At 40.0% G+C, this 25,479-nt stretch overlaps 1 protein-coding gene across 2 annotated transcripts; it reads left to right on the forward strand.

Annotated features, from left to right (window-relative positions):
- Positions 1 to 1,055: 1,055 nt before the first annotated feature.
- Positions 1,056 to 20,230, forward strand: KCNA3 (potassium voltage-gated channel subfamily A member 3). 2 transcript variants are annotated; one of them, XM_036076402.2, is made up of 3 exons: positions 1,056 to 4,387; positions 7,580 to 7,712; positions 15,784 to 20,230. In XM_036076402.2, the coding sequence occupies exon 1, from the start codon at positions 1,061 to 1,063 to the stop codon at positions 2,795 to 2,797; it is 1,737 nt and encodes a 578-aa protein (XP_035932295.2). In that variant the 5' UTR covers positions 1,056 to 1,060; the 3' UTR covers positions 2,798 to 4,387; positions 7,580 to 7,712; positions 15,784 to 20,230. The 2 variants fall into 2 exon arrangements, with proteins under 2 accessions (XP_035932295.2, XP_035932294.2); XM_036076401.2 differs by lacking the exon at positions 7,580 to 7,712.
- The last annotated feature ends 5,249 nt before the right edge of the window (positions 20,231 to 25,479 follow it).

Genomic DNA, 25,479 nt, shown 5'->3' on the forward strand with positions numbered 1-25,479 from the left:
TTCCCACGACAGGAAACCTCGCTCTTCTGAGAAGACCAGGCTGCCCTCGCCAGTCCCAACCAGAAACTCGGTCCTTGATTCTTCCCCCCCGAAATCTCAGCCACGAACGTTTGTGAGAACTATTCGCTACCGAAGCAAAGTCCCTGAATGCCTTTAATGACCCATCTCCTTCAGACCCCAGGTGCGAAACTCATCAGCACCCATTACTCCGTTGGGCTCCTCATGCACACAGGAGCTGAAGTGTTTAGAGCGCTCCCGGCCTGGAGGTGTTCCAGCCTCAGCGGGCTCAGGGTGCCAGCAGAAGGCTGGCCTGCTCCCCAGGGCGCCCACCTGGCCAGTCACTCCCTCCCTCGACCAAGCTCCCCGCCCAGCGCGCATCCCCATCCTCTCTCCTCGCCCTCCCCGGCCCCTCTGAGCCCTTCTCCCCGAGCGGGGCCCCGGTGGCGCGTGCAAGGCGAGGCGGCCGCCGCTCGCTGGGCGGCGGGGTGGCCCAGGCCGGGCCAGAAAGCCCCGCGGCTGGGACGTGGCCTCGCGGGCCGGGAGAGGGGGGGGCGCTGACCAGAGGCCGGCGGGGGTCCGGGGGCCTGATTCCCTGAGGGCCGCCTCGGCCGGGCGGGTATCGCGGGGGACGCCGAGGTGCAAAGAGAGGGCACTTGGGCGGCCCAGAGGGGCGAGGCGGCGGGCAGCGGGCAGCGAGGGGCCCGGCACGGCGGCGCGGGGGAGCGGGGGGGGGGGGGGGGAGGAGCGGGGCGCGCGCCCGCGCGGTGGGCGGGCATCCTGAGGGGCCGCGGAGAGGCGGGCGGGCGCGCGCCCCGCGGGGGAGGGGCGGGGGAGCGCGGAGGCGGGCGGGGAGGCGTCTCCCCGGAGGAGCCCGGCGAACCGCGCCAGATGCACACGGAGCCTTGCGGCGGCAGCGCCTGCGGCGACGGCAGCGGCGGCAGCGGCGGCGGCAGCAACAGGCGGCGGGCCCGACTCGGGGGGAGAGGGGGGCGGAGGCGGCGGAGGGGCGGGGAGCGCGAGGAGGAGCGACGCGGCTCGCGCCGCCGCCTCTTCCCGCCGCATGGACGAGCACCTCAGCCTGCTGCGCTCGCCGCCGCCGCCCTCCGCCCGCCACCGCGCCCACCCGCCGCAGCGCCCCGCGAGCGGCGGCGGCGGCGCCCACACCCTGGTGAACCCCGGCTACGCCGAGCCCGCCGCAGGCCCCGCGCTGCCGCCCGACATGACGGTGGTGCCCGGGGACCACCTGCTGGAGCCGGAGGCGGCCGACGGCGGCGGGGGCCCGCCTCAGGGCGGCTGTGGCGGCGGCGGCTGCGACCGCGACCGCTACGAGCCGCTGCCGCCCGCGCTGCCGGCCGCCGGCGAGCAGGACTGCTGCGGGGAGCGCGTGGTCATCAACATCTCGGGGCTGCGCTTCGAGACGCAGCTCAAGACCCTCTGCCAGTTCCCGGAGACGCTGCTGGGCGACCCCAAGCGGCGCATGAGGTACTTCGACCCGCTCCGCAACGAGTACTTCTTCGACCGCAACCGGCCCAGCTTCGACGCCATCCTCTACTACTACCAGTCGGGCGGCCGCATTCGCCGGCCGGTCAACGTGCCCATCGACATCTTCTCCGAGGAGATCCGCTTCTACCAGCTGGGCGAGGAGGCCATGGAGAAGTTCCGCGAGGACGAGGGCTTCCTGCGGGAGGAGGAGCGGCCCCTGCCCCGCCGCGACTTCCAGCGCCAGGTGTGGCTGCTCTTCGAGTACCCGGAGAGCTCCGGGCCGGCTCGGGGCATCGCCATCGTGTCCGTGCTCGTCATTCTCATCTCCATTGTCATCTTCTGCCTGGAGACGCTTCCCGAGTTCCGCGACGAGAAGGACTACCCCGCCGCGTCGTCTCAGGAGCAGTTCGAGGCGGCCAGCAACAGCACGTCGGGGGCCCCCGCCGGAGCCTCCAGCTTCTCGGATCCCTTCTTCGTGGTGGAGACCCTGTGCATCATCTGGTTCTCCTTTGAGCTGCTCGTGCGGTTCTTCGCTTGCCCCAGCAAAGCCACCTTCTCGCGAAATATCATGAACCTGATAGACATCGTGGCCATCATCCCTTATTTCATCACTCTGGGTACCGAGCTGGCTGAGCGACAGGGCAATGGACAGCAGGCCATGTCCCTGGCCATCCTGAGGGTCATCCGGCTGGTGCGGGTCTTCCGCATCTTCAAGCTCTCCCGGCACTCCAAGGGGCTGCAGATCCTGGGCCAGACGCTGAAGGCTTCCATGCGGGAGCTGGGGCTGCTTATCTTCTTCCTCTTCATTGGGGTCATCCTTTTCTCCAGCGCGGTCTACTTTGCGGAGGCAGACGACCCCACTTCGGGTTTTAGCAGTATCCCGGATGCCTTCTGGTGGGCAGTGGTAACCATGACAACAGTAGGTTACGGTGACATGCACCCGGTGACCATAGGGGGCAAGATTGTGGGGTCGCTCTGTGCCATCGCTGGTGTCTTGACCATTGCTTTGCCAGTCCCCGTGATTGTTTCCAACTTCAATTACTTCTACCACCGGGAGACAGAAGGGGAAGAGCAAGCCCAGTACATGCACGTGGGAAGTTGCCAGCACCTCTCCTCTTCGGCCGAGGAGCTCCGAAAAGCAAGGAGTAACTCCACTCTGAGTAAGTCGGAGTATATGGTGATCGAAGAGGGGGGCATGAACCATAGCGCTTTCCCCCAGACCCCTTTCAAAACGGGCAATTCCACTGCCACCTGCACCACGAACAATAATCCCAACTCCTGTGTCAACATCAAAAAGATATTTACTGACGTTTAATATATGCTATAAGTGACATGCTGTGCTCAGTATTGTGTGGAACGTGCCCCCTTGGTCTGTGTATGCCCTTGTTTTATACATTTCCAGACCATTCATCAAGGAAAGGACGTGAAGAAGTGGAAAGCACACTTCATTTTCCCTCTCCCTACTGCTTCATACTGAAACAGGTGTCTGTTTTGCAAGTGGGCTGCATTCTCTCAGCTCTCCATTTTTTTCTCCCCCCTCTTCTCTAATATCGCAAAGAACAAACTTACTTTAAACTTCATTTCTAGTACACACCCTCTTTAAAAAAAAAAAAAAAAAAGTACATCCTGGGAGGAAATGAAACTAAAGAACAGTTAGAATAACTGCCTAACCTCAGAATGGAAAGACAGTTGTTTCTTTACTAAGTAAAGAAGTCACATACTTAAAGGATGCTTCCATTTACTGGACCTTTTAACATTATTGAATATTTAGTTCAGTTGTCTTCGTTGTGGATACGTGGATGAGAAGTCTAATTAGAACAATGACTTGTAAACCCACCATAAGTTTATTTGGTTTTTGACTGGAATTTCTATTTGGAACCCCTCCCGGAATTTTAAAGACTTCTACAACTTTGAACAAAGGGAAATGTCAGAGGTGTCCTGATCTGACTAATTAGTTGAACTCTTTGGGGCTTGGTAAGCATTTCGAAAGGGGGGTAGACAGGCAGATTCCTCTGAAGTTCTGTATGTGTGTTCCAGGCAACATCTTATCAAAGTGTAGAAACAGATGTTTTCAGTGCTGCTGAGAGAAACAAACAGAATTCCTAATGCGTCTGCAAGATAAGCTTCTGCAGTATCACAAGAAGATTAAAGTGGCAGACACTCCTTCCAGCGGAAGTTACTAATTCGGACCTGACTGATGCAGTTCCCATAGCAACCCATGTTTCCTGGGAAACCCGAAAAAGGTTGTCATGGCATCTCTTGCTCTCTAGCCCCACCCCCTAGCCCCTGCCGTTTCCACAGTAACCTTTCCAGATGGTTCCTCTTTACAGGATTTCATAAGGAAAACCACTATTTGAATAAACCGCACAAATAAGGTTACGTCTGAGAATCTGAGGTGGTGAACTGAATCACAAACAATGCATTTTTTTTTTTACTACAGAAAATCATTGATATCATCTCATAATGACTAAATTGGAAAGGAAAATACTGCCTTTGGAATGTTAGATATATACTCCAATGAGGCATGATGTGAATTAGATGCCAATAATTAGGCAATAACTTAAAAGGATACTGTTTTCTTCCTCCAAGAAGTTTCAAGCCAGCAAGTGAAATTTAAAAGCAAATGTAAAAGTGTTCTGTACATAAGCAAATGAAAGATTCAATCGATGTACCTGAAACCTTACTACAAGGGACCTTCAGACTTCCTCTTAAAAAAAATTCGAGAATCCCACAACAGCACTTGAAAAGCTAAATAAACTTTAAAAATATAAAGGATGCGTGTTTTTTAACTGAGGGAATTGCAGACAATCAATAAAAAGGAGGGACGGGAAGTAACCTTATCTTGGGAAAATACCTGCAAGTTTCAGCCATATACCAGGGGTTGCCAGAAGACAAACAGAATCAGGTGAGCACTGTGTGGGGGTATTGAGAGCTCTCCCTCTTTGGATAGGGAACCAAGGAAATGCTGTTCCTGTCTAGATTGGTGATACTTGCAAAACCAATAGTTTCATATTAGTTACATGCAAGTGCCTTTTAAAGATCACTTACAACAACTTTTCCATTTGATTTCCATGTTGTTAACTGTCCTTTGGTTTCTACTGTTTATGGCAAAAGGGTGGGTGGGTGGGGGGAGTCATTGCTCTTTAGAATAACCTTTACCCAAACTGAACTGAAAATGATTCCATTCCTTTTACTAACCCTCTTGGCTTCTGAACAACCTGTTTCCCCTTAAAAAAAAAAAAAGGATAAAAGGCAGAACCTACTGCTATTAGATTATTGGCCCAATTTTAATTTACGTAATTAGTAGTATGCAGTAGTACAGTTGTTTTAAAAAAAAATGGTTAAGCTTACAAGGGTAACACTATATTTTAACAAAATCATTTTATTTTATATACATTATAGGTATTATACTATATTTTCCACAGTTATACATTGTGCACAGTTGTTTTTTTATTTTGATACGGTATAACTATTCTATCATAAAGTAAATGAGAGTAACCTTAATTCTAAAACCCATAAAGTTTTTTCAGGTAATCAGAAGCCTACTTACTTAATTTTTTGTGTAGTTAAAAAGAATGGTGAAGACTTATAGAGGGGGAAGAGGAAGGAAAAGACAAAAAATTAATAGAGGCATGAAATCCATATACCTGATCATGGGGTCACTGCTTTTATCTCTATGTGCATCAAAATAGGACTCCTTTATCTAGTGTCCTTTGCTACTTGTTTGAGTTACTTTTACCATTGATCTACCTTTTGACCAAATTCTTGGTATTCTTAATGACCAGACATTTTTTTGTGACCCATTTTTGTGGTAGTATGTTAGACACACTGTAGTAATAACATTAAGAATAATTTTTGTATCTGTTCTTATCTGTTCTTTTGTATATGATCTTGACGTGAAGATGAACAGAGTGCAGTGACACTTTTATTCACTTTTATTTAGAAGATATAGAAACCCTATTTAGTTCTATAAGTAAATTATGGTTGTACCATAATTTTTAGAATTGTATTGTTATTAATAGTAATATGAAGAAGACTTTTTTTTTTTCAATCCAGAGAAATACAACTTTTTGAGTCATCACTTTGAGGTAGTATACTTTTCTCCAGTTGCCAAATTATAAGCTCCTTAAAGGTTGTAGGTTCTGTATTTTGACAAATACAGATTTGGGACACTAGTGCCTGGCACAAAATGTAGCACTTTGTATGTATTCAATATATATTTGATGAGTGAATGGCTATAATCTTATATTAATGTTATTTTCAGGTTTTTAATGAAGTGATTTGAAGCATAAGCTCTGCAGTCATACTGCCAGGGTTTGAATCCTGACTCTGCTCTATGAGCAAATTACTTAACCTCTCTGTGCCTCAGTTTCCTTATTGGTAAAATGAGGATAATAAATAGTACCTCATAGAGTTCTTGTGAATACTGAATGTTGATACAGGTATAATACTTGGGAAAAATACTTGCATGGCATGCAGCAGAGATTTTGCTGAGAGATTACATTATTATGTGATCATTACTTACAAGCATTATATAATTAACACTGAGCTTTGTGAATGATATGAAATACATAAGTAATCAGTGTCTTCCTATTTACTTTCTGTGTGACTATAATAATTACCATGTAATTACCATGCCCTGGACACTTCTCAACTCTTCAAGGTAAGTGGTATTCACCCCACTTTAGGAGGGTAAAAAATAGATAGTTATGGTTAAGTGATTTCCTGAAGACTTCACAGCTAGCAAGAAACCCAGCTATGATTTAAAGCCAGGTCATTCTGGCCCCCAAACCCCTGTTCCTTTTATTGGGTGACTTGAAAGAGATTGAAAAAATAAATCTCTTCGGCTTTAAGGTTTGACTTCAGCCCATGTCACTAATAAATGAATTCCTAAATATATCTCCAGAAACCTATCTTATGCAGTATATTGAGAATTAACCCTTTCCTAATCATCAGAGATTTTTAACCATAGGGATCAAATATAAGGTATTTAAGTTGAACAAAGAGATCGACTTTTCTAGTAATAAAAGATTATTTTCCTATATGATTGATTTGTCTGCATTTAATATTATACTCAGAAAGCATAATCAGTCATAGTAGTAATACCTGCTAGGACAATAGATATTTTTCAGTTTTAAGATTAATTTCCTATTTCCATGTGTTTAATCTACAGTAGATGATAGTATTATGCAAATTGTAATTTTTCCATCTGCTTATACTTTGCTTAGGTTACCAAAGAACCATGCCAGCAAGTAGCGTAAATATTTTGACTCTCCCTTATTAAGAAAGGAGAAATTACTTAGAACAAAAGGATTGAAAGTAGAAGGAGATTGCCAGCTCATTGAAATTTGTGGACATTAGTGCCTTACCCAATCACTCCATGGATCTTTAAGAGCATCTGAGCTCAAAAACACATTAGAATATAATTTTGTCCCTCATAATAGCTGTAGCCCCTTCTCTAAGGTCCTAAATCATTCAGAAAAAGAAAATGGATAGTGATTTGGACTTACAGCAAAATGCAAAGAGTCTAAGTTTACACATATCATTTAGCTTGGCCAAAACAAAGACTTCACTGTTGAGCTCAGCTGCACATCTTGGATGTTGAAAGGTATGCATGTGTCTGTGTGTACAAGAGATTCATGGGAGGAGGTGTGACTGGATCAGGGCACGTCTATCGACACCCTGGGAAAAATGTATATACCCTAGAGCTGGTGAATCCAGAAATGAAAATAACGTTGTTATTTCTTTCTTTTATGGTGCTTTCAACTGATATTATACCAAATTTTAGTACCCACCAACTATGGTGACATAATCACAAACAGCTACACATAAGAGGCAGCATTATATCAGTTATTTCTAAATTTTGAGACAAAATTTCTGGGATTGAAATTTTAAATGCAGAATATGAAGAAATTTAAAGTTATGGTTTGTTTACATAAAATTTGTTTTTACCTCTTTGGCATAAAACGTACTCAAGCAATTGCTCTGGCGATAGTATATAAATTCAGTATATATAATACCAGTAGTTTTTTCCTTTAAGAACCATAACTATAATTTAATGACTTCCATACATTTAAAATTTCAACATTTTCTACAGCAATTCCAAGTCCTTCCCACCTCTCAGCTGTGAATAGAAGTGATAACCCCTCCCACCAAGAAATGCAAAGAAGCACAAGTGCCCTCCCCCCGCCCCCCAGTCTGAAGACTTACAGAAACACTGTGAGATAGAGGTGAGGAACGTAAGAATGGGGCAGAGGATATTTAGGGCTTGCATTTTAGGGTGGGGCTTTCTGTCTTTTATTTCACCTTTTAAACAGAGAATAAGACTATTATTTCCGTGCTACTAATTTTCTGTGTTTCGTTTGACAATTTTATATATTAATGAAGTCACTTGTTTTCTATAACTTGCAGGGAATGGTTGAAACCCTTTGAAAAAGGGCAAATCAGGGGAGGCAGGAAGAAGGGAGGGAAGCCATGCAGAGCCCAAACTGTGTGCTATCATGACTCAGCTCCTAACCTCCTGCCAGAAAGTGGCCATTGCTATAGAGTTTACGATAATAATATTCTTTATATGCTCACATTCACCTTGCAAATTTAATTTAAATGACTCAGAAGGTTAGAAAGTTTTCAAATATTTGCCTTTTCTTTAGTGATGCTGTAAATTAATTTTGTCTTTGGAATTATAAAGAAAAAAACATTTTACAAAGAAACATTTTCGTGGTTTTTCTCTCCCCCTCCTGCTTTTTTGTAGTGAATGTGTTTTTCCTTACATTTCAAATTTTGCACCATTAACTATCAAATAAATACATTAAAGAGCAGATCTGGAAAAGTGGCTCCATCATTTTCTTGGAAGCCATTTTATTATTGTTGCAATCTAAATAGTGCAGAATAGGAGCTCCAGCCTGAAAAGTAAATCCTGGGATTCTGGTTGTTAGTAAATTAGCATTAAATGAATGAAAAATGATGTTTCATTGTATCTGAAGAACGTTAAGAATAAATTTGTACATGCAGGGCTCTGACTTTGCAGATACAGGGATCATACCCCCAGCCTGGTGGTAAAGAGCGGAGAGTAGCTTTTTCTTTTCCAGTGAGCCCCCGACATCACCCCCACCCCTTTCATCAGAGCACAAAGGCTCTTGGGAATCTTTATTGAGATTCCCACTAACTTTTTAGAATGAAAGCTAGCATTGCACTTATGTGTTATATGTCAATCAGCCCTTCTATTTCACTGGTTTTTTGTTAAATTTATTTTAAACTCCTGTTCTTTATGGAAATTTTCTCTGAATCCTAAGGTTCTTATTTTTATACATTTAAACATGTTCCTTGAATTAAAACATGTGATTTAATTTGGAAGAGAAGCCAGTGAGGGTAATTTGTTACACACACGCACATGCACACACACACACACACACCCCTCACCTGTTATTTTCTATCCTAAGATATATTTAGTTTCTGTCTACAAATCTAAACAGTCGAAAATTGGTGAATTTCCAAAATATGTGTTTTCATTCATATGTGCTGCACAGACATTTACAAAGCATTTTTATTTTTTCATAGCCTTGCTTAAAAGGCAGATTTATTGCCTACTGTTCTCAATGTATTTATTAATGTAATAGTAGATTCATAAAAGTAGTAAATACATCCAATGTATCACTGAGCTTAGTCATTTCACCTCCTAAATATCCTTAAAAATAATCTACTTTTCAACATCACTGTCATCACCACTTTAATCTACACTACTATCATCTCTATCCAAAATAATTAACTGGCCTTGCTACATTTCCTCTGGCCAATCTGACCCATTCTCCACCTGATAGCCAAAAGCATCATTTTGAGACTCAAATCTAGTTACATCACTGCTTAAAATTCTTTTAAGGTCTTTTCCTTGTTTTTAGGATAGAGACCCAAAGGCTTAACACAGCCTTCATGGCCCTACATGATCTGTCTCGCCCCTGATCTTCTAGTTAGGGGTTAAGCTGCCTTTCCCTCTTAATCTATGGGGGATCCTTGCAGATGTTCCCACTGCCAGCCCCCTCTTCACTTCATTACCTTCTATTTTTACTTCAATATTCCCTCCAGGATATCTCTCATGACTCTGGTTTTATCAATCCCCCTATTATGGTACATTTCTTCAAATTTAAGGAGCCTTCCATTATAAGGACACCATTATCTATGTGCCATTGAGAAAAGAAGAGCTGCCAATTTTAAGGGAAGGTACCAGGGATTTTAAGGTACATCCCAATTTCATAGATACTCAAATCTGAAAAAGTTTGTCTTAGAGTGAACTGAATATAATATGTGCACTTGCCGTAGCTGTCATTTTATATTTATTTGTGTTGTATGATTAATGTCTATCTCTTCTATGAGAGTAGGGCCTGTATCACTCTTTGTTCATCATTGAATCCCTTCCCATTTTCTCCCAAATCTGCTCCAGACTTTCACCCCTGTCACTTCACCAGTAGTATACTTTTCAAGGTCACCGGTGACCTCCTGTAGCTAACCCCAGTGGTCATTTCTCAGTGTTCACTCCATTTGACCCGTCAGAAGCATTTGGTGCTGTGGAATACTTCCTCCCTCCTGGGAAGAAGTTCTTCATTTGACTTAAGGGTGTGACACTCCGTATTTTCTTACTACCTCTCTGGTCTCTCCTTCTCAATCTCTTTTACTGGGTCTTTCTCATCTCCCCTGAGTTTTAATATTTGAGAGCCCCCTGGACCGCAGCTTAGTTCTTAGACCTCTTTTCTTTTTACATGAGGTCTTATTCTCATAGCTTTAGACTATCTATATGTAAATTTCTCTCTCCCATGTGGACCTCTCCCCTGAACTTCACGTTGAATTTCTAGCTACCTATTTGACATCTCTACTTGGATATCAGATGGATATCTCGAACTTAGTATGTCCAAAATTGAGCTTCCCTCTACTCCCCAACCCTCACCACCAAACCTATGTCTCTTGCCCTTTTCCCCCTCTCTATCACTATAACTTCAACTTTCCAGTTGCTCAAGCTAAAATCCTTGGAATTATCTTAGATTCCTCTCTTTCTGTCATACCCCTTATCCAGGCTATTGGCAAATCCTGTTGGCTCCACTCTTAAAATGTTTCCAGTCTTACTTCTGCAACCACCTGTTCCAAGCCATCATTATCTCTCACCCGGATTTTTACAGTACCCTCCTGACTGGTCCCCCAGCTTCCATCCTTTCCCCTGCTTGAGTCTATTCTCAATATAGCAGCCAGAGAAAACCCTTTAAAACACTTGTCAGGTCGTGTCACTTCTTTGCAGCAAAACCCCTATTTGGCCCTCCATGTCACACAGGCTACACACTGAAGGCCTCACATGGCCTACCTACTCTTCCTTGCCTTACCCTTCTGACAGAACTCCTTTCTGACTCCTCTCCCATTTGGCCCTGTACGACAGCTGTGCCAGCCTCCTTGCTCTTCCTCAGGTAGACCAAGCGTGCGCTCCCTCAGGGCTTTGCACTTGCTGGTCTACCTGCCTGGAATGCTCTAACATCTGATATCTGCTCAGCTCGCCCCATCACCTCCTTAGCTGTCACCATGAAGCCTTCACTGGTCACTCTGTTTAAACATGCAGCCCCCCCCCCAGCACTCTCCTTTATCCTGTCTCTGCTTTGTTTTCTCCTCTAACATGAGATATTTTACTTACTTTGTTTATTGTCCATCTTCCCTTCCCTTCCATGAGAATAAAGAATTTTTGTCTGTTCATTGCTACTGTATCCCTCAAGACTTGGAATCAAGTTGGTGCTTCATAAGTATTTGTTCAAGGAAGAGATGAGAGGAAGGAAATTCCAATTTGAGTGTTTTTAAACTATAAGCAAAATGTTCATGTTGTGTATCTGTGCTTCATTCTATCACTGTGAGGCTTGTACTCCTCATCATGTTCTTATGGATAAAATTTCTTGTACCTGGTTCATTGGAGAAGGCTTCCATTTGGTAAAACATGCTCCAGCAGGTTTTCCCCCACAAAGTACTATCCAATTATGGGGGTGGAATTCCTTAACATAAATAATTTAAATATAACATTATATATCACTCCTAATCACCATGGCTACCTGGAGTTGGAATGCTGCACAGAGACTGTTTCCTACCTAGCAGTTAATAAAGCACTATTTGTAAATGATACTCACTATACACTTGTTGACTGACTGGCTTACATAGTACAGCAAAAATCAGAACAAATAAGTGCTATCTCCAGGCATTTACCTATCTAGCAGACATTCTAAGAAACTTTGCTGTAAGTTCAGTCTTGGTTTTAGTTAATGGTGAGTCCTCAAATATCCATGGGGTTTTCCTTACAATGAAAGCTGATTGAATAAGGCATGAGATACTTCACCAGTGAATCACCTTAAAGAATTACATTACTATAGATACGGTCTTATGCAATAAAATAATTTCTTTTATAAAATAACTTAATTTTTTTTAAAGATTTTATTTACTTGAGAGAGAGAGAGCATGCGGCGGCGGGGGGGGGGGGTGGAGGGCAGAGAGAGAGGGAGAAGCAGACTCCTGCTGAGCATCAGGGAGCCCAGTGGGGCTGGGGGGGGAGGGGGGGCTGGATCCCAGAACACTGAGATCAGGACCTGAGCTGAAGCAGCTGCTTAACCAACTGAGCCACCCAGGCGCCCTGAAAATAACTTAATTTTTTATGTAATTGTCAAGTTATATAGGAGGATCACAGAAATTGGTTATTTTTTTAAAGTGACTTTTTCATATATGAAAGAAGAGGGGGACATTGAACCCACCAGCAGTAAGAGCAGATTCTCAGAGTTACTTTTATAATGGCGAAACTTAGGTCACTTCTAAATAAAATAGGTGAGAGACACCATAGCATATGTTGGTATTGGGAAATTCCCAGAAGCTTTGAAAAACCAACGTGTGTAGTATGGAACTACTGAGACTAAATTAAAGCATTGATATAAAGGAGGACTGCAGATACTGAGGTGATTTTAGGTAATATCTTAACAGATGCACTTTTCTGCGCAGCAGGAAATGCGGATTCTCCGCATATGAACAGAAAGGAACCTTTTCCACACCCTTTCTGAATTTTCTCTTCTCCTTGGGTTTCTCAGGCATATCAGACCAGACCTTGACTGGGTGTTACCTCTGTACATCTAAGGGAAGAGTTTCCTTACTAAACATGCTACTAAATTAAAGAAAACTAAAGCATGTGCTTGAGATTACATAAGTAGACCGATAGAAGTTAGAAACTCTTTTTGCCTGAGACAGAGATCATTTCTCTTCTGAAGACACATTGTCAGGACTTTTTAAAGGAATGTCACAAAATAGAGAATTGAATAATTTTCATTTCTTATTTTTTCATGGTTTTTTTTTTTCTGGTTTGGAGTGAAGAATTATAACATTGTTTATTTTTGTTATTTAACCCAATATGGGTTCTACTGGATTTTCTGTTATAAACTGGAATAGCCAAGGTATTTGAAATTATAAGAGGCAGCCTCACATGCCATTACATTTTATATTTACCTCATGTATGACTACAGGACAAAAAATTTTCAATTATTCACCAATAGGTTACCTCTATAAGAAATTATAATAAAAAGCATGTTAAACAAGAGTGACTCTATGCTGGATTTCAAAATGTAGTGGGTGACTAAAAACCACAGACAGAAATAATTTCTCCAGGTAAAAACTGTGTTTGAATTGCTTTATACCTATATTCTATAAATCTTTTACCTTCAACCATGTTAACTGATTTCAAAAGATCAATTTATTTTACCAAACCACAATGTAAATTAAGGATATTTATTATTAGTAGACCTAAATACTGCTCAAATTAGCAGTGATTACACCTCAAGCTCATTTTCCCATGACTTTCTAGATTTTTGACAAAGCTCACATCTTAGCACGTTACCAACTTTAATTACTGAGTGAATTTAAACTTCTTTTGCTTGCCAAGAGTACATAATTTCCTAGAGGCCAATCAGAGAATCATACATAATTGAACGAGAAATTTTTCTAGTCCTTGGGCTAATTCATTACCATTTCGTTGGCAGAAATTATAGAGCTTGTTGGTGTGCAGTCAACTCTTAAGTTGTTTAATAGATGTCGAAGTATAGCCACATCAAAACAAAGTTCCCATAAAATTCCGTGTTGTGGAATGGTTGTAACCCCTTTCCTCATCAAATACAAAGTTAAGTAAGCTGGGTTTCTGTACCTCTTTTGTTTAGGGTTTGGTGGAGGTGTTACTTCTTCACAAGCTTAATAATTACAGAAATTTGACCATTCTTATCCTCTTTTCTTGCTTCATATGTTAGAACATTTATTTGGTCAAATATCTTCAATTATAGGTCTCACCATTTTCTATTACACTTCCTCTCTCTGTTTTTGTAGAGTTGATTTTGATACTTAAGTCAATGTCCTTTCTTCTAAGCCCTTCAGCCTTTTCTCATTGAATATAATGTAACTAATGTAAACATTATGATTACCATTCAAATGTCACTTTGATTTCTCGTTTCTGTAAAATTGCAGCTCCCTCCACGCCTACAGTCCATTAGGATGCCAAGCTATACCATACTTATTTCATAGTCCCAAGAGCCTTGAGGCAGGTACTGATACATGAGATTAAAAAAAGAAGAAGAAGAAAAGGCTCAACTTCTTATGTAAGAAAGATGTAATAGTAGCAAGACAAGAACAGCTTAATAAAACCATCTCAAGATAACCAAAGCTACAGTAGCATTGAGCAGAAGCCAGGCACTTAGGAAATGATCATTCAGATCATTCATGTTACTTGTAATTTCTTGTAATTAGTAGCCACTACTAGCTATTCAACCATTGTAATTTTCAAATTCTCATGATGAAAATTAAGAATACTGTGATGAAAAGTATACTGCTGTATGGCCAAAGATTAGTGTTAAGAAGTTGTATCTTTCATGAAGGATGATCAAGTATAATCCAGGCCAATAAGGAAAACTTCACTAGATGATCGCCCAGCACACAGTAGACGTACAACATTAGGTTTAGTAAGTGGATGATGATTCTACAAAAAGCACATTCAAGTTCCAGATCACCACTGGTAGGCATTTACCACTGGATTTCAGATACCTGCTAAAACCAGGAGTATATGTAGGAAACAGTTTTCTCTATGTATTGTGATGGATAATATTCACATATTGAAACCTGGAACTGAGTTTAGCTTTTTTCTATTTGTGTATTTATATCTATCCTTTCTACTACAGTTAGTAAATCTGTAGAATACATGAATCTAATTTTTATATATCCACTTATTCACTCAATGTGTATTTACTGAGTACTTGCTACGTGTCAGACACGATGCAGAGTGACAGGGATTTATTCATTTATTCAACATACAAATTGTCTAATATGTCCAAACACCATTCTAGATTCTAGACGTAGCATGAACAAGATAGTCATACTGCCCTTTGCAATTTTTAAGAAGCACTTTACTGTCAGCATTTCTAACGATTTTTTTCTAGTTGGCAGAGGAGAGCAACAAACCTTGAACTTTTATTTCTTGGTTCTCCACAGACCCTGGTTAAGCAGTTTACTGTCTTAATTTGTGATTTCTTGAAGTGGTACATAACTATGTAGAGTTTATATTTTAAAGGATCAACAGATTTGAAAGTTACTTGTGTAATGACAAGATAAAGTACAGGCATGATAACTAGAACATAGTTTTCACCATACTCATTTTGAGACTGTTTCTCCCTCTCTCTCAATCTCTTTCTCTCCCTGCCTCTCTCCTTCTCTCCCTCTCCCTCTCTCCCTCCCTCCCTCTGCCTCCCACACTCCTTCCCTCCTCACTTCTCCATAACACTTACCTGAGCATAGAATTTCCATTCACTTCAAAAGACTTCTCATCTTAGGTCACCACAGTGAGATGTACTGCCAGGAAATAAACCAACCCTTGGAAATACATTGAGAAAATTAATACATATATTTTTCTAAAAAACAGTAGGCACTCAGAACATTTCAGATGGTTCTAAAGGTGAAGATAAATTTTTATGTTCAAAAAGCAATCACATTGGTTTGAACTACATTTGGAAATGGGTATTAATAAGGACAAAAAATTCATAATTTCAGCATACTCTGAAACTTTTTCTCATATACAAACTAAAAGCTTTGATATGTGGTTGATAAACTTAGAAAATTAAATTGGTTGAACTTTCAGGGTACCAGTAAAAAAAAAAAAAAAAAACCAAAGTTTTGAAAAGTATAGTGAAGAGACTATTTTATATTGACATAGAGTCTAAACTTTTTTAAAACACTAAATATACAGTAAATTATTGTGCTTACTTTGCCCAACAGATACCTGAAGAGTCCCACATAGAGAACTGTAGAGCTGCACTGACCAGTAGGATACTCATTTTTAAATTGCCTACATCAAGAATGCAGTGTTGGTTCTATCGTTGATGGGTGGTGATCTGTCTGCTAGCACATGTTTTGTTTTAGTTGACATTAAATAACCTGTCTCTGAGAAATGCTTTATATAAAGGAAGGAGCTCTAAAGCTGAAGGATTCTCTTCAACTGGTGTGCAATATCAAAGATAGTGACGAAGAGATAAAGAAGAACATCAAAAAATATTAAGGGATCACTTCAACCTTTTGACATTTTGATGAAATCAAATCACTCAAAAACTAATCAGTACTGCTGATAAAGAAAACCTAAACGTTTGTTTGTAATAAGCCAACTGGTACTGTTTTCTTCTTTCAGTTAATCACTGGACTATGTTGAATCATGAGATATAGTAATGTTCTCTTCTGTGTTCTGGGTTATGTGAAACCTTATTTGTGAAGGTGTGTTTTGTACCAAAGGCTCTCCTACATAGATTGGCCCATTTTACACATAAATAAGTGAAGTCTACACTGTGCCCAGATGAATGGTATTAAACAGACTGGCCTACAAGAAATGTGCCTTGCTTGATTAAACATCCTTTTATTTTTTGATTCAAAATGATAGATTTACAATTAGTCTCATAGATAGGTTTTAGCTGAATGTAAATTTAAAAATATATTAGTACTTAATATATGTTTAAGTTATCTATTTTAACTGAAATTTTAATATTTAGTTATAGTTTGCAGCAGTTCCTATATAATATACTCATTCAAGTTAGTTTTCATGCGATGTTTGGTGTGGTGACACAAAGCACATTCTTAAAGATATAATATTTCATCTAATGTTTATAGAATTTCCTTCAAAATTATATCTGTAAAAGTTTTCTTGACTCATTTTCTATTTTTGTATTTTACTCCTTTAGAAATGGTACTTTTTCAATAAAAAAAAGCAAAGTTTTAGTTGGAAAAGAGATTTAGGAGGTCATGAAGATGATTTCCCATTTGGGGACATTTCACTTCTGTGCCATTATTAATGTATTTACTGTGACATTTCAGCAGAATGGTAGCTATTTGTATATTATTTAATAAGCCTTATGGAAAGTCAAACTGTGAACACTTGGTATAATGAAGACTTTTTTTCATTTTCATATTTTATTTTTGAAACATACCTGAACAAATGCGTAAATAACCAATTTCCTGTTATTCAAGTGCATAATGATGCTAAGTTATAATAAGAGGGCTTGTAGAATTTTAATAACTATAAAATATTTCAGTAGCAAAGCCAAGATTATAAATACTTTTTGATGCCATGTAGAAGGAAATACAGGTGATGGATTTCATTGTTAATATATAAGAATAGGTAACTGAAACAGTGTTATAGCTATTAGCAGCAACAGATGGGTTGGAGATAGAATCCAGGTAACTTTCTTTGAGGCAATGTCTACAATGAATTCTGTACAATCTGCTGGGTTTTTTTCTGTGATCAAAATTTGAGACCAAATCTCTCTAGGAAAAAGTGAAGTAAAAGAGTGATAAGTATCTCAGATTTGAGCTATGTGAACCTCCCATCTGGATGATTTGTAATTAAAGTGAAAACATAGCCAAAGCCGCCACCATGTTTTTGTTCTGTGTTAGCCCGCATAGGAGGGACACTGGCCCAGGAAATTGTCAATCCATTCTAGCCACCTAATACTCATAACTGATGATCACAGACTGTTCAACAGTAAAGTAATTCACATCAGCTATTGGGATGATTGAAACAAACCAATTAACTGTCCTATAAGAGGTCTTTGACATTCAGATGTTTCAGTAAGGATCAGTAGGCATTACAAACATAGACATAAGTACTACCTTCAGGAAACACCAATGACACAACTTTAAGCATTATGTATACTTAATATCATATCTGCATTATTATTACAGGCCACAGTTTCAAACAAAGACAAAACCTGGACTTTGCAATAAAAGCACAGATTGGCACCAGATGAGTAAACTGTCATATTCAATATGGTTCGCCGAATGTGGAGCAAAAATATAGCATTGGTCTAGATATCATGAGACCAGAGTGATTATCCACTTTCTACCTGTGGGACACTAGATAAGTTACTTACCATTGCTAGGCTTCAGTTTCCCGAATTGCGAGGTGGGTGTGCTGGGTTAAATAATCCCCAAAGCCCTTTCCCAGCCTCCAAATCCTCATTTATATACGTTTGAAAAGGCTTTGAAGAATACTTAAAGTACTCAGATTTCTAATGCATCTCAGAAGGAAAGACTAAATTGAAATAAAATTTAAACCTTGAAAGTGTCATCAATATACCATTCTTCAAATTGAGTGTGAGAAGAGGAAATAGGATTTTTTTTCTCCTCTAAGAATTGTCACTGGCCTATAATGGGATCATGAAAAAGTAGAAAAATCACTCTGCAGAATGGGAACAGATTAACGAAATTGCTGGAAAGGAGGGGAGGTTATTTGTTAAATTTAATTAGATGTTAATGTGATTTGAAATTATATATGAAATGCAGTACCAGAGCTTTACTGCACACTCAACATTATAAACCCAGAGTAGAAAGTGGGGAAAGGTTGGAGGGATGGAAGTGTTTACCTTATGATCTCTTGATTTTTTTCTTTTTTTTTTGCATAAGAGGCAGTTGGGTAGAGTTTAAGCGGTGTCTGTGCTTTAGTGCTGGTTCTGCTCATAACTCTTGTACCCTAGGAAAGTCCCTTTGACCTCTCTGAGCCCCATCTCCTTTAGCTGTACAATGAAGACTTTAAATTTAGTAATCTGTCTGTTTCTTTACATCTTTGGAAAATTCTAGAACATTTTCAGAATGTTCTGATACACATATATGTGTACACGTTGTTCCCCTCCAATCACTAAGATGTCACAGATCTCTGCTCACATGACTGAACAGACTGCAAATCCAAACATTCATATTTCTAATTGACCCTCAGCAAGACATAAGAAAAGTAACTTTTAATTTTGACCATGGCTTACCTATTATGACTTATCATTTCATCTTTGAATTTTGAGTTCATCTAAACAAAATTTCTGTTCCAGTGAAACTTCTGTTTAAATTTTTGTAGTTTAATAAACACTTAGCAAACCAGAATTAAGTATATTATGCTTGCCAATGAACTGTAGCCGATTGCAAGGGCATTTTTGTCACATTAAGAAGGTAATGCTGTATTAGTCCCAGAATCAATGGCTTTAATTTGAAGTAACAGTCACAAAATTTGGTAAATTTTCGTGAATACGAAAGAGGCCTGATAGAGCCATATTGTAATTAATTTTGCTCAGGAGTGAGAAACAAAATTCAGGGATAACCCAAACGCTTCTGTTTGGCTTTTGTGGACAGTTGGAAAAAGAACGGTTATAGCTTTTGTGCAACATAGATAAGAGATAATTGCACCCATTGAAAAACAAGAGTATATTCTGGTTGCTGATTTTATGGTAGAAAGAGATAAGGATAGAAAGATGCTAAAATATGGACACTAGGGAAATTATTAAAATGATAGTCCATTTGAGTAATACAGAAATATTTTGTCATAATGAGATTATTTGTCCAGAGGTTTAGTCTTATATCCTTCCATTCAGAAAAGGGGGCAGTTTTTAAAGGCCTCTCTCATAATAGGAAATGTGTATTTTAACTAGCTGAGCAATTAATTAAAACATTTAATCTGATGATTTTTTGGTTTTGTGAATTCACTTTAGGTGTAATTGAGTCTCATATATTCGTGTTAGTGATATTTGTGAAAAGTAATTTTATCCACTTTTTTAAAGTTGATGAAATTTGCTCAATGGTGATTCTAGCAAATTGTGTCAGTATTGTATCTTGCAACAATTTGTGAACTGACCATACAGAAACAAACTATAGTAGTATCTCTTCCAGTAAATTGTATCCATGGCGTGATCTCTTAATGCTGGGTTTGGGGTGGGAAGGTTAAGTATTTAGTTTATTTAAAACTAATCGTCGAAGTGTTTTTCCTCTATGCCATAAAATTGTATGATTATAAACCAAATAGTAATATACTCTTCTTTTTTTCAGTATAGGCCATTTTTGGAACTACCCCATAATATGTGAGCTATGTGAACCTCCCATCTGGATGATTTGTAATTAAAGTGAAAACATAGCCAAAGCCACCACCATGTTTTTGTTCTGTGTTAGCCCGCATAGGAGGGACACTGGCCCTATAATTTTGGTTATAAGTTCCTACAAGGGAAAGCAAACAGTGTATGTAGTATTTCTATGTCGTATGTTAAATGTAATAATAACGGTAATCCATTTTTGAAACCTTAGATGGTAATCATGCAGATATCTAAATACAATTTTTTCATAGCTATCTCTAACATTTGTTTATTATGTCATACTTCGCAAAGATCCTTCACATCTTATTTAATCTTTAAAATATCCATATGAAGTGATAATACCATCTGAAGTTTAGAGATTAAACAACAGATCAAGTGACGTGCCCAAATCCTATGGCCAGCAAATGGCTCCAAATCTTTTCTTTACCCTGTTCTCCCTCTGTCATGTTCTTTTGCCCCCATAATTGCCATTATGTTTAAAACTTGACTAAAATCTAATTCTAAATAATATGTTGGGAAGTTTCAGGTGTGGAGGACAAGGTATTTTTTGCTCTTGTCAGACCTTCTTAGATACTTCCAGAAGATAGTCCTCCCACAGGGTGAGAGCCAAACATTTTCCATCTAGAACATATTAAGTCTGCAAACCCTGACCACAGACACCAAGTCCATGTGATGTCAAAATGCTAAAATGAAAAGTTATCTTCTTCACTGATGTAATTTCCTTTTTATAAAACCTACCATAATGACTGAACAGTTGAAAGAAGCAATAACCTAAGAAACAGCAGCTATTCTGATTCAGGGAAAACATACTGTCAGACCGACCGGAGTCACCGACTTTCAGCCGTTGTTTCCCATCACATGTATTCTGTGCTTAGCAGAGGACAGGCAAGGGGGAGCGGGTAGAAAAACTGTCCTCATTTTAAGCAAACTCCTTATTTCTTGTAACTATTCAAAAAGAATTGGTTATCAAATATTAGATAACTGTATCATTACCATTTAGCCACAGTTCAAATACATGGTAAAGTTCATCCACATATTTAAAAATTAGATAATTTCCCAGATAAAATTAAAATCTGATGACTGCTCAGTTTGAACATGGAGAAGATTCATGTGTTAAAACCATGACAGAATACAACATTTTTATTCTTTTTTTAAACAACAGAGAGGCACTGTTACTGCTTTCCCTTGTAAATCAATGGTCTGTGATACACTCTGTACTTTTACTGACTAGCAATGCAGTGTTACTGTGCATAATTAAGTAGAGCATATGCTATGTTATACTGGAATTTAAAATTTTCTAACCTTAAATTTAGTTCTGTTTATCAAACAGATAAGTCAAACAAGTATTATTTTGTATGGAATGAAATAATAATAAATCTTAAATAATGGCATAATAACAAACAATGGAATTCTGAATAAAATGTAAAATCACTTTTTTCTATATTCGTCTTCTTTCGATATTGAATTATGTTAATTTATCGCATATTAATGTAAAGTTTAAATAAGTTCTTATGCCATGTTCTCTAATGTTCTTGTCATAATAAATTTGAGCCTTCTGTTAAGTAAATACAGTAAATACCTGTGAGTTGATTATGTGATATTTTTATCTGATCCATTTTTTAAAATTTGTCATTGGCTTTAAAGTGTTTTCATTGCAAATGTTATGTGCAGAATTCAATAAATATCAAAAAAAAAAATCCCGTTACTCATATGAATTAGTTCCAAACTCTTTCTTTTCTCTCTCTGTCTGCCTATCTGCCTTTTCCTGTTTTATTTTTGCAAAAGAGGAAACATCAAAACCTGGGCTATTATCAGCAGCATAAACATCATCAATCTTTAGGGACTGTTCTGTATCTTCCCACATGACTATAAAGAGGACTTCTGGGCATTACACTTAGCAAGTCTTGTGGATGCCAACATGGCCTGGGTTTCTCTCTTTGCTCCCTATCATACATTGTCGAAGGCCCAGAAGAATCTCAAGGAAGAAAAAAAAGTATTTGTAATAAGCCTGTACCTTCATACTTTGTGTCCGTTATATGAGAAAATTGAAGCAAAGTAAATGTATGAAGGTGAATACAACAGTGCCCCTGCTCTCAGACACCTTAGAGTCTAACAGGTGATGTATAGAAATATTTCTAAGCTTGTAGGTTAGGATTCTCATCATTAGATCCAGAACGGTCAAGTGTTAAATAAGCACATTTTGTCTGCAATGTGTATTCGTTGTTATGTCCAGTATTTTTTTTTTTTGCACCATGACAAACTATAATTTCTACTAATCAGCCTGTGCATACCCATTGTTCTTATTTTGTGCTTAGCAATGTTGATCTTAATTCTTTTTCCTAATAGCAGCTAGTTACTCAAACGTGTTTGTGCTTTCGGAATATCAACACATGCTACATCACCAAAACAGAGCCCTCTTGCTTCCATCTGGAATTTTACTTTGTCTTACAAAAAAAAAAAAAAAAAAAGTGCAGATTTAGGCTGCCTTACACATGTAGTAATTAGCTATTAAAGAGCAAAACATATTTTTCTAAGCCTCTGGTTAATATAAGAAAGAACTGTTTTTAAGCTTTCTGGTCATGCGGTTTTGGTGGTAGACTCCATGAGCCATAATTTGTATTTCATGTTAAGGAACTAAATCTTTAAATCCTTCTTGAACATTTACAGAGTGAATTAAGAGATGCATGATTACAGATATCCTCTTTGAATCATGCCTTCCTCCAAGAGAATTCTCACTTTTCTATTGGACTTAGCAGAAGCAAATTAGTACATAATTATTATTGCTGCACGCCTTCTGTGGGTTAGGGCCCACTCAATCCTCAGTTCACTTTCCTGTACTTTCTTTTGCATTATAACCTTTATCAATATTGTGCCTTTCTCTCCCTTAGGCCCATTTATCATGTATTTATAAGTTCCATTAATCACAGCCAAATGAATTACATTATTTTTTTTTTAATCCTTCTTCATTCTCTCTAAATGGTACCTGATAACTTGAGTCATGGCAGAGGAGAAAAAGCCAAATGAAGAACTAAACCCGCTGGGGATGACACTGTCTTTTAACTTCTTCATTCTCTCTAAATGGTACCTGATAACTTGAGTCACGGCAGAGGAGAAAAAGCCAAATGAAGAACTAAACCCGCTGGGGATGACACTGTCTTTTAAAATTTAAGGTCAGTGAAATCATTGTTTTGGAAATGAAGCCACAAGAGGAGAAACAAGGCAAATAACCCAGAAATCTGATTTCAAAGCATACCACTGACAAGGAAATGAGTGTATGTGGATAGTCCCTCACCCATGTCTGGTCCAATTTGGCAAAATAAATGATTTTAGATGAAGATGAAGAATACAAGTTGATTCATAGGCACATCTCATTAACCTTTACAATGTTGGTGAGAAGTAGATGCCAGGTATTACTGCTTTAATTTAAACCTATTATTCCTGCTACAAAAACAAACATGCCACATGACCTGACTCTAAAAGCAATCAGGAACTGCATGAGGGAAGTTAATCCAAGGGCCAAATAGGAATCCGGAAGCCAGGGTCAATGATGATAAGCATACCTGACGTCTTTAGTTTTCATTTGTCTCTCCAGAGATGCTGAGGAACTCGGCAGAGGAAAACGCTTGTGTTGCCTTTTGGTTTCTGGTGATGGAGATGGAAATCACTAGGAGAGAGAGGAACGTGGCATTCATAACGCAGATGCAAATTTTTGAGGCAGAGTTAATTTTTGCCTTATAATCCCTGGAGGCAATTTATAAAGCTGTTTGAACTTTATGTCTGGTCTTGAGAAAGTAATGAGTTTGTGATTTTAATATGCTTCTCCCTCCAGGCACTCTCTACACCCGCAGGAATGCGCTGCACTCAGGCCGAGCTCTCAACACGTGTAGTCGCCCGGAAGGAACCTGGCAAACAGTACTCCAAGGCCCATGCTCTACATGTATGTGTAGTTAGACAGGATTAGACAGCTCCACAGGGCACGCCTCACAGGCAGCCCACATCTTCTGCATGCCTGGAGTATAAAGTAATGGGGCCTTGCTGCTGTCCTGGGCTTTACAATATTCACAATGTTTTAAGTAGATATAGGTCGATTGATGTTTAAAAGCAATCTATAAAATCTGTAATCTGTTAAATAGGCAGACAAGGTATTATCACACTTTTTACAAATGAATTAACTAGATGCATAGTTACGCAGTTTGTCTAAGGTCATGTGATCAGGACATTTCAGAAAGTGACTAGAATCCAAAGTTTTCCGACTCCTGATCCAAGGGGTTTTCATGCACAGCCACATTCTCCATCCTTCGCTACCCCTGCTATCTCAGATTCTGGCTGCCCTAACAGTGAGGCAGCTGAGGGAGTTATCATCAGGGTATCTTGAAGAAGAGCAGAAGGAAGGCTTTCCACTGTACTTGTCCTACACCATTCAAGCTGGCAAGCCTCATCCCGCCCAGCGTGCTCTCAAGACCCAATCCTCTTACCTGAAAGTGAGACCCCAAGGGAAATAGAAACCTAAGCTCTGCAAAGTGGCTCAACCACCACTCCGTGAGTCTATTCATTTATGATTCAAAAAATACTTATTCAGTGCCTTTTATATGCCATTTCTCCCTCTCACTTCAGGGGAAATGGTGTCCCAGCCTCCGGAGCTCTGGCTCATCCCGTTGAATTTCCTCCCAAACTTGACTGCATCCAATATTGTCTTTCTTGGCTGTGGACTCAATACCTCCCCACGCTGGGATGTTGGATTACTTCGAAAATGCTTCCTCCACCATGTGTCCATCTTCAGCTCTATTTGCCCCCTTTCCATTCAAAGTCAATCTTTTCAGACAGAAGTTGCATCTGCTCCCCACCCCTCATTTATTTGACATTCCACTATCATGTCATCCCACTGTCATCTGGCTTCTGTCTACACCTCCTCACTGGATAGTCCCTCACTCCTGGTTTCCTTGTCAGCCTCTAGTTCTTGCCCTACCCAATCTCTGTAGAATCTGATGCCATTGACCCCTCCCTCCTTCAGTTTTGTGGCACTGTCCTGCTTCTTACCTCTCTTTCCATCTCTTCCTAGTCATGTTCACTGACCTGTCTTCCTCTTGTCACTGCTTAAATGCTGCTGCTCCCCAAAGTTCTGATCTCAGCCCTCACCTCTCAGAGTCTAAATTCTCCCCTGGGTTATCTTAACCAATACCTTAGTTTTAAGTGCTTCCCTAGATCCTTCTCTCCAGCCCAGATCTAGCTCCCGAGTCCTATCCTTACTGTATCCAGGTATCAGTTGCTTTCTCAGCCAGTCATTTCCTCCCTGTTCACATTCTCTTCTTAGAGAACCTGCAACCCACAGTCTAGAAGGGACAGCCCTGGAACCCACATAAACCCATTCTCTGTCCACCCGTGGCCACACAACCCACACTGAGCCAGTTAGATTGTCTCTCCCTGGAATTTGTAATTGAGACTTGAAGACGTAGAGGCAGAAAAAATTAAGCAGAGATCGAGGTCTTGTGGAGTTGAGCCAAGGTCAGTCTCTTGACAACCCTAAATCCACGTAATCCATGTTCTGGTGAAGCAGTACTAAGCCTAGTAGAGAAGCAAAGAG

Source organism: Halichoerus grypus, chromosome 5 (genome assembly GCF_964656455.1).
Source record: "Halichoerus grypus chromosome 5, mHalGry1.hap1.1, whole genome shotgun sequence".
In the NCBI taxonomy this organism is placed as follows: domain Eukaryota; kingdom Metazoa; phylum Chordata; class Mammalia; order Carnivora; family Phocidae; genus Halichoerus; species Halichoerus grypus.